We start from the raw sequence: 8,747 nt of genomic DNA on the forward strand, positions 1-8,747 counted from the left end.
CCGGCCCGCGGGCCTCCCGGGCTAGTGCGCGGGCCGGCCTGCCTCGGCCCGGGGCCCCCGCGCCCGCCGCCGCGCCGCGCCCCGGCCGGGCGTGGATGGAGGGCGCCGCGCGCCTTGCCCGCTGCTCGGCGTGACGCGGGCCCGGTGCCCCGCGCCCACCATGTCCTACCCGCAGGGCTACCTGTACCAGGCGCCCGGCTCGCTGGCGCTCTACTCGTGCCCGGCGTACGGCGCGTCGGCGCTGGCGGCGCCGCGCAGCGAGGAGCTGGCTCGCTCGGCGTCGGGCTCGGCGTTCAGCCCTTACCCGGGCTCCGCGGCCTTCACGGCACAGGCGGCCACAGGCTTCGGCAGCCCGCTGCAGTACTCGGCCGACGCGGCTGCCGCCGCCGCCGGCTTCCCGTCCTACATGGTAACCGCGCGCAGGCGGGTGGGAGGGGACGCGGGACACCCGGGCGACGGGACCGCGATCGGGGCGCGAGGGCGCGGGGAAAGTGCCGTGGGCGGTGGCTCCGGAGTCTCGGACGCTGGCCGCCGCGTCGCGGGCGGGACAGGAGGCCGGAGTGAGAGGCAGCGCGGCCCGCTGGAGACGTCCCTCAGACCGGAGGTCCGCGCCGCTTCCCCTTGGCTTTCGGGGTGATGTTCCCAAAGAGCCTGAAAAGTGCGACACCGCTGGGGTCGGGAATCTGTGCTGGGTTGTCCTTCGTTCACGCGCCAAAGCCTGGCGAAGAGTGCAGAGCGGGCCGGGAGCTAGCTTCTCTCGGCCCGGGGAGCGGGGCTCGGCGCCCCTGGGGCCTCCGGGGTGACTGCCGGGCGCTTTGGGTTCACTTGCAGGGCTTGGGGATCCCCGGGTTGGGGGGAGGGAGCGGAGCCTTGGCGGCAGCTCCGGGACCCTTCCTGGCGCGACAGGATCTTGGCCTTAATCTGTCGCACAGGCCCTGCTTTCAAAAAAACGTGTCGGCGGGCGTGTGGCAACCCTAATTGTCGCCTCAGTCCCCTGCGTACGGAGAGCAGCCACTGCTTCCCCGACCTGGGGTCGGCCCGCTGGCCTCTGGTTCCGCAGCTGGGCCCGGCCCGTTGGTGGTGACGCCCGTTTCGGGCGATTGAGGCCGTTACGGGGGGGGGAGGGTTGTCGCCACGGCCCGCCCTGGGTGGAATTCCGGGGCAGCGACATCGGAGCTGGGGCCTTGGCGGAGGCTGCAAATGTCTCGAATTTAAACGTTAAAGGCTGAATTAAAATGCTAATTACCGCGTATTTGAAGTATTCGAAACGGTGACTGGCTTCTGAGTTGCAAATTGGATTTGCCGAGCTTTAGAGCGGTGAATAGCGGAGCGGGGGCTCCGGGGTGTTTTTTTTTTTTTTTTTTTTTTACCATATAAGGGCGGGGAAGGGGGAGTAGGGGGAGCCAGCCAGAGAAATTTAGATATCAAGAAAGTACCTGTGGGTCCGTGTGCGTGCATGTTTGCGTACATCTGTGCCCGCAGCTCAGGGATATTTGGGGGGAAGATACGTCATTTTAGGAAAGTGAAATAGTTCAAAAAATTCGAGATTAGCACTGCAGCGTTTTCGTGATCAGCAGCCTGTCTTACATTATGCGCTGCGTTTTTTTCCTGCTTATTTGCTGCGGGAAATAAGGTTCCAGCGCGGGACTCACCCTGGAATAGGCGGCATTGGGAGGGCGGAGGGGTCACGTTTGGGCCGATGAGGGCCAGGTTCCCGCACACCGCACTCACCAGGCTCTTGTTGGTTCCAGGGCGCGCCCTACGACGCCCACACGACCGGCATGACGGGCGCCATCAGCTACCACCCGTACGGCAGCGCGGCCTACCCGTACCAGCTCAACGATCCGGCGTACCGCAAGAACGCCACGCGGGACGCCACGGCCACGCTCAAGGCCTGGCTCAACGAGCACCGCAAGAACCCCTACCCCACCAAGGGCGAGAAGATCATGCTGGCCATCATCACCAAGATGACCCTCACGCAGGTCTCCACCTGGTTCGCCAACGCGCGCCGGCGCCTCAAGAAGGAGAACAAGATGACGTGGGCCCCGAGAAACAAGAGTGAGGATGAAGACGACGATGAGGGTGACGCTGCACGGGGCAAGGGGGGCAGTCCCGACAAGGCGCAGGACGGTACGGAGACGTCGGCGGAGGACGAAGGTGAGCGGGGCCGCGGCCGGCGCGAGCTCTTAGCGGGAGCTTTCTTCCCGGGCGGGCACAGAGCCACGGTCGGGGAAGATGCTGCCCGCTGCCCCCCAGGGGCGCGGGGGCCAGCCGGGTTGGTCTTCGGGCACTTCCTGGGGAGGCCGTGCTCCCCCCAGGACGTGGCTGGGGTGGGGTCGAGGTGGGAGTTCACGCGGGGAGGGGGGCGCCCGGGGCCCGGGGGTCGCCGCGTCCCACAGCCCTGCCCGCGCCCCTGCAGGGATCAGCCTGCACGTCGACTCGCTCACGGATCACTCGTGCTCGGCCGAGTCGGACGGGGAGAAGCTGCCTTGCCGGGCCGGGGACCCCCTGTGCGAGTCGGGCTCGGAGTGCAAGCATAAGGACGACGACCTGGAAGACGACGAGGAGGACGAGGGCGAGGGCGCGCGGGACCTGGCGCCGCCCGAGCCCGTGACCTCGTCACCCCTCACTGGCGTGGAGGCGCCGCTGCTGAGCCCCCCGCCCGAGGCCGCGCCCCGCGCTGGCGGCAGCGGCAAGATGCCCCTGGGCAGCCGGACGTCGCCGGGCGCGCCGCCACCCGCCAGCAAGCCCAAGCTGTGGTCTCTGGCCGAGATCGCCACGTCGGACCTCAAGCAGCCGAGCCTGGGCCCAGGCTGCGCGCCGCCGGGGTTGCCCGCGGCCGCCGCGCCCGCCTCCTCCGGGGCGCCGCCGGGCGGCTCGCCCTACCCCGCCTCGCCGCTGCTCGGCCGCCACCTCTACTACACGTCGCCCTTCTACGGCAACTACACAAACTACGGGAACTTGAACGCGGCGCTGCAGGGCCAGGGGCTCCTGCGGTACAACTCGGCGGCCGCGGCCCCCGGAGAGGCGCTGCACCCCGCGCCCAAGGCGGCCAGCGACGCGGGCAAGGCGGGCGCGCACCCGCTGGAGCCCCACTACCGGCCCCCCGGCGGCGGCTACGAGCCGAAGAAAGGTAGGGGCTGCGGCCCGCGGGGCCTCCGGGGAGCGAGGGCGAGAGCGGGCGGGTCCCGGCTTAGTCAGCAGTTCGGGGAACGCCTGGGTCAGGGCCCAGGGAGACCCTTGGGCCTGGCACGGGGAGCCTTTGTTGCGAAAGGCGCCACTCTGACCAGAAGTTGGGGGAAGAGAAGGGGGCGGCGGTAGCACTGAAAAGGGGCGGAGCGGGCAGAGCGACCCCTGCCTTGCAGTAAGGCTTAGCCCTTTATTACTTACATTTTATTGAACTTACTATTATGATTACGATTAGTAGTATTATCATGATTGGTTTCCGCAAAAAACAAATTGTCACAAAATGCAAATTACAGCTTGTCTCCCGGTAGATTGAGTAGAAGCTTTGGTGTGTTCTCCGCTAGGAGAGTCTCAGCTGAGTCTTCTGCTTTTGGCTGGAAGGAAACAAGATGTTGTAGTAAGTCTGAGAGGCGCTAGTTCTTCCAAACAGAAGACAAGGGTCTGCCGCTTCCCCTGCCCCCTCTGTGTCTCCTACCGTGGCTCATAATTCAGGCTGGAGTTGATAAGACCTGCAGAAGGAGCTCAGACAAGAAAAGAAAATGAGAACAGGAAACATGCCCCAAATCTGTCTCCAACAGTGGCCGCTCAGACAGTTTCCCTAAACTGTTTTGTGCGTTGAGGGAGTGAGCATGCATGGGTGTGCGGGCTGGTGGGTGTGCAAGCTGTCTGGGAGACAGATGGCTCTGGGGTCAGGTTCTGACTAACTGCCGCCTCCCCTGACAGATGCCAGTGAGGGCTGCACCGTGGTTGGTGGGGGCGTTCAGCCCTACCTATAGAAGGCGCCCTGCGCAGCAATGCAAGTAAGTGGGCACCCTGGGGTTGCCTCCCACCCTGGGGGAGCCTCCAACACCAATTGCACTGTAAACTTGCTTACTGTATATTTCTTGCTTCTTGTCATGGAGTCTGAGGGCAGAGCATTGCAATGTTCTTCAGTCTTTTTTTTTTTTTTTCCTGGAAGTGGGAAAGTACCCATTCTGTTTTATTATAGTCCCTCTTTTCCCACTCAAGTTCTGCTGTGAAAAATCACTCCTTTCACGGGAACGTGTATATTGCACCACTGTTGTTTTCTCTTTGAAAAATAGATTATTAAAATTGGGGTATTTGTATGCAGTTTGGAACCATTTTTTACTACACTAGAAGTGTAATAGACCCTGGCTTTGATGAGCTAGTGCTGCTGAAGCCTGGGGCATCAGGACCCTTTAGAGGTGTTGTTTGCAGAGTACCCTAAGAGACTGGAGAAGCTCTAGCTGTTTATCAGGCCTGCCCCTGTGTCCAGATGGACTAGATAGGACCCTGCAGTTCACCTGGCTCACAGCAGTATCTCAAAAAAAAATCCCTACTTTGCAACTAGGCAAAATTACTAATCACAGATCTGGATGATGTCAGGAGAGAGGCAGAATCATTTCAGATAGACTCGTTTTTATAATGTGATGATGTTGGTGTGCAACTGAAGGATTTGGGATGATTTGGTTTTTTCCTTGGTCCACAGGTAGGTGTCACAATTGCTTTGGAAAAAAAAAAAGTCAGCAGGCCATTCTCTCTCCCCAAGTTCATAAATATACAGATATAAAAAACACATCTCTAAACCCGGACCGCATCTTATGCCGCTGTAAAGGAGAAGGATCCACAGACTCTAACGGAACAGACCTTTGTTGGACATAACGTGAATTTGTTGGCATAGTATAGCTTCCCCAATGTATGTGTGACTTCTGAAAACAATCTTTTTTCTCAGGATATCTTGAATTGATCACTTCATTGCCACGGTATATATTCTATAGGTGTGATAGGATTTACTGTAAAATTTATTTGTAAAAGATGTACACAGTAGAAATAAAATGTGATTGAAGAACTTGAGTACTTAAGAAGTGGAAACAAATTTGATATTTATTTTTATAATGATATAAAGCTTCTAGTAATTTATGCAAGTTGTATTGCAATGGAATCTAAACTTTTTGTAAATAAATTCTGCCTGGTTTTTATTTGAACATTGCTGGTTATACAATCTTTGTTGGTTGTTTAACAAGAATTCTTTACTAATTTATATCTTAAATTGTAAATAAAAACAGACTAGTCTACGACAATATGGTGTTTGGGGCTCATTTTTCCTAGGAGAGTGATTTGGGTAGGGAGCCCCAGGTAATAGCAGCCCCAACCCCCAGGTGATCTGACCTCAGGCTTTTTAATGAAAATGTGTAAAATAATCTCTCCCTTCTCCCGCTCATAAAAAAAGGAGATAGGCAGATGGAAGAGAAATACACAGGGCAGTAACATCCAGTTTTGGATTATTTATATGCACACATATCGCAAGAAAATTAAGATTTTTCTGCTCTGAATATGCAGATTACTTGTTAGTGTCAATTTTTTAAACTTGGCCAAATGAAATGACCTGACATCTTTATGCGTTAGGATCCATTTTATATTTATTTCTATGCTGGCTTGTTGAACCTTCTCCCTAACATAAGTTGGAGAATCCTGATAGCAAGGTTAGTCGGGAGTCACAGCTCGGACCGACCATACATTACTGATGGAAGTCATTGTTTATTTTAAAGCCGGAATTATCCACATTGGCATAGATTATTTAGATTTAAGGGCCTTGACTCTCCTTTTCATGTATCGCACATTGAACACAAGGTGAAAATCTGGGAGGAGAGATTTATTTTCCTTTCGGTGGCTCTAACCCTTACCCTGGGGGAAAAGAAAAGTTTAAACAACCTTAGACTATGACCTGGTTATTGTGCTGCTCACCATCTAATTATAGAACAAGTCTAGAATTTGTAGGCAAGTAGCGTATTCCCTTTGATTAGTATCATAAAAGCAGCAAACCTGTCACTTTAATTTTCAGCAAAATTATATGGATATCCATATAATATGATTTCAGAGAAGAGATGAACAATCATTTATTTCCTTTCCAAAGATAAATTGAGTGAATATAACTTACGGTTATAAAACAAGAATAATAGCTTCTTAGATTGCCCTTTAATCAATCATACACTTACTTTTCAAGAGGTTCATCTGTTTTATTCCATGATTAATAATGCTGCAGCATGAGCGCATTATTGGATCCCAGCGGGGGATGTCCCGGATGCTTTTAGCTGCTTTGGAATGGTCAGTTGGGGTTCATTATGGGCTGATATTGAACAATTTATAAAATCTTGTCTAAACATCTGCCAGCTCCAATAGGCCGATGTGTCTGAGGATGGGAAATTGCTGGACCAGTTGATATTGACAAACGGATCTCTCTCCAGTGGCTTTTTGTGCGGTAGAAATTAGTGGCCTCTTGCTGGGGTCTTGTTAGAAAGGGTATTTGAAAGTAATCTTAGGTACTTGAGGCAAAGCCAGGGGGCTGTTAACTGGACACCTAGCCAGGCCAGTGGGGAGGAGCAGTTGTGGTTTGCTCCTGAGAAAAGGAGTAGATCAAGGTTTTGGTTTTCTGCTACTTCTTAGGCATTTTGTTGGTTTGGGGTATAGAAGCATTTGGAGGCTATACATAAAGCCAAACTTTAGGGTAGATAACTGTTTTGTTTTGTTTTGTTTTGTTTTGTTTTGCTTTGCTTTGTTTTCTCCTTCCTGCCTCCCCAAGTAAGAGACATGGAAATGTTTGGAGCTGAGCTATTTCTTGGTGACAGGGAAGATTTTTCACATGGAGAGCCATGGCTCTCTGTGGCAGAGAGTCTGGAAGAAAACAAATGTGAGGTCTGTGAGCGGAAAAGTGAGCTGTGAGCTCCTTTGCTCATTTTTGTTTCAGACGTAAAACCTTCATAGACTTTCCATGAAGATAATGACTTTTTCCCCTCCAGATAGCATTTTCAAGTGCAATATTAAGGAATTAAGTAGTTTGCTTTTATTAATATTAGCCATATTTCCTAAATCAGCAGGGAATACAATGCACATGGCAGCAATATCTGTTATATGTAATATTATAATTTGAGTATTTGGAAGACTTCACTGCAAAGTATGGAAGTGAATGATCTCTAACAAATTAAACACTTCAAGACCACACACCCTAATGAACATTCAACAGTTAAGGCACTGTGTCTCTTAGAGAAGTACAGAGTATGGGAGTGGAAAACCCAAACAAAAATTGATCTTTGTGCATATGTTCAGAAATTGAAGCCTGGGTAAAAGCTGCCTCCCTTTGCAACAGAAGGTTGTTTTACCTGGACATGTGATCCGTTCCCGCACACGCAGGCGCCCAGCGCCACCTCTGTCCCCGACCCGGTTCTCTGGACAACCGCACCTTTCAGGTGCTGAAAACTCAAAGCAGCTCAGCAGATTAGCTTAGGCTAACGAATATTCTTTGATGTTTATATGCCCAACAAATTATCAAAGATTTCCATAACTTACTCACCCTGCCTCCTGACCTGAATTTCATTCTGGAGAACTTGATTTTTAAATGTGTGCTAAGAACATAAAACCCGCAGGTGTTTAGAGGGATCTTTTTAAAAGGGAAATGCAGAGTGATTTATGAGCTCTCCTCCGTGAAGATCATTAGGGAAGATGAAGGAGGAAGAAGCGGGGGGGGGGGGGGGGGGAGATGAGGAAGGGAGAGAGGGAGCGGGGAGAGAGAACCTTCACTGAGGAAGGAAGTTGGTGTGGGGTCTGATTTTTATTTTTGCTTTAGAGTCTAGTTAATCAGAACTGCCGCCGGCCGAGATAGACGCTTACAGCTCCCGGCGCGGGGCGCTGGCGAGCGGGGCGCGGGGCCGTTGGGCCGGGCCTGGCGCTGCGGCGGCGGGCCCGGGCGCTCGCGTTCGTCGGCGTGCGGGGCTCGGCCCTCCGCGGCCCGGGCCGCGCCGGAGCCGGTCGATCAGAGCCCCCGCTCTCATCTCAGGTGGAGCCCGGGGGCCGGGCGCTGCCGAGAGCCCCGGGAGCGCTTGCCCGGCGGCCACGGCCTCCCGCGCCCGTCAAATGTCAACATTTGTTCCCAATAAAAGAGTTATTGTTTCTGCAAAGCTGCCCAGCAACTGCCTTTGAAACTTGAAAAGAACTTCACCCACCTTTGTCTGACGCGAGGCGAGAGGGCGGGAGCGCGGAGAGCAAGGGGCTGCGGCCCGGCCGGCGGGGGGCGCCGCCTGCACCCACCCTCGGGGCCCCGCCCGAGCGGGAGTGCAGGCGGGAGCGGGGCCGAGCCCGGCGGGGCGCCCCGCGGGCCACCTCTCAGACACCTGCGGGCTCGGGCGGTGCGGCCAGGGCGGAAAACCACGCGCCCTCCAGCCCACCTGCGTTTCAGGGTCGGGTGAAACTGCATTCAAATATTTATTACAGAGGCTGAGCGTAAAGTGGGCCTTGAGCTTTTTATCGTTACAGAATAAATGTGCCCTAAACTTACACTGCTAGTGTCGAGTAAACAGACATCAGTTTGAAAAAAATCATTCCGAACCGACTTATTTGTTCCCTCTGAGGCAACCCTTTCAAATCTAAACAATACACTGAGTTATTAAAAAGTTTCCTCCAAAAAAACACTATGCAATGATTACCTAACAGATGATTTTTTCCTTAGTGCATTGAAAATCCCAAGAAAAGCATTTATTTTAACCCCAAGTTAAGGGTTTAAGTAGATC

General features: G+C 53.9%; 2 protein-coding genes across 5 annotated transcripts in view; one reads left to right on the top strand and one right to left on the bottom strand.

Annotated features, from left to right (window-relative positions):
* Nucleotides 1-162, bottom strand: part of LOC141372424 (uncharacterized) — a 4,362-nt gene extending 4,200 nt beyond the window's left edge. The window contains exon 1 of the mRNA XM_073891142.1: nt 35-162. Coding sequence (XP_073747243.1) covers nt 35-162 — 128 coding nt within the window. The remainder of the gene's footprint in view (nt 1-34) is intronic.
* IRX2 (iroquois homeobox 2) lies at nt 161-5,267 on the top strand. 4 transcript variants are annotated; one of them, XM_025866692.2, is made up of 5 exons: nt 161-409; nt 1,752-2,157; nt 2,420-3,133; nt 3,910-3,986; nt 4,676-5,267. In XM_025866692.2, the coding sequence occupies exons 1-4, from the start codon at nt 161-163 to the stop codon at nt 3,960-3,962; spliced, it is 1,422 nt and encodes a 473-aa protein (XP_025722477.1). In that variant the 3' UTR covers nt 3,963-3,986; nt 4,676-5,267. The 4 variants fall into 4 exon arrangements, with proteins under 4 accessions (XP_025722477.1, XP_073747207.1, XP_073747208.1 ...); XM_073891106.1 differs by lacking the exon at nt 161-409 and adding an exon at nt 430-658; XM_073891107.1 differs by lacking the exon at nt 161-409 and adding an exon at nt 1,178-1,317.
* The last annotated feature ends 3,480 nt before the right edge of the window (nt 5,268-8,747 follow it).

The sequence above is a fragment of the Callorhinus ursinus genome, unplaced genomic scaffold, assembly GCF_003265705.2.
Source record: "Callorhinus ursinus isolate GAN/ISIS: 27379988/994484 unplaced genomic scaffold, GSC_fseal_2.0 scaffold3, whole genome shotgun sequence".
NCBI classification, from domain to species: domain Eukaryota; kingdom Metazoa; phylum Chordata; class Mammalia; order Carnivora; family Otariidae; genus Callorhinus; species Callorhinus ursinus.

Coding starts and splice junctions, on each gene's coding strand:
- IRX2 (XM_025866692.2), top strand. CDS start 161: ATGTCCTACCCGCAGGGCTACCTGTACCAGGCGCCCGGCTCGCTGGCG. Junction 2,158..2,419: donor GACGTCGGCGGAGGACGAAG/GTGAGCGGGGCC, acceptor GCGCCCCTGCAG/GGATCAGCCTGCACGTCGAC. Junction 3,134..3,909: donor CGGCTACGAGCCGAAGAAAG/GTAGGGGCTGCG, acceptor CTCCCCTGACAG/ATGCCAGTGAGGGCTGCACC.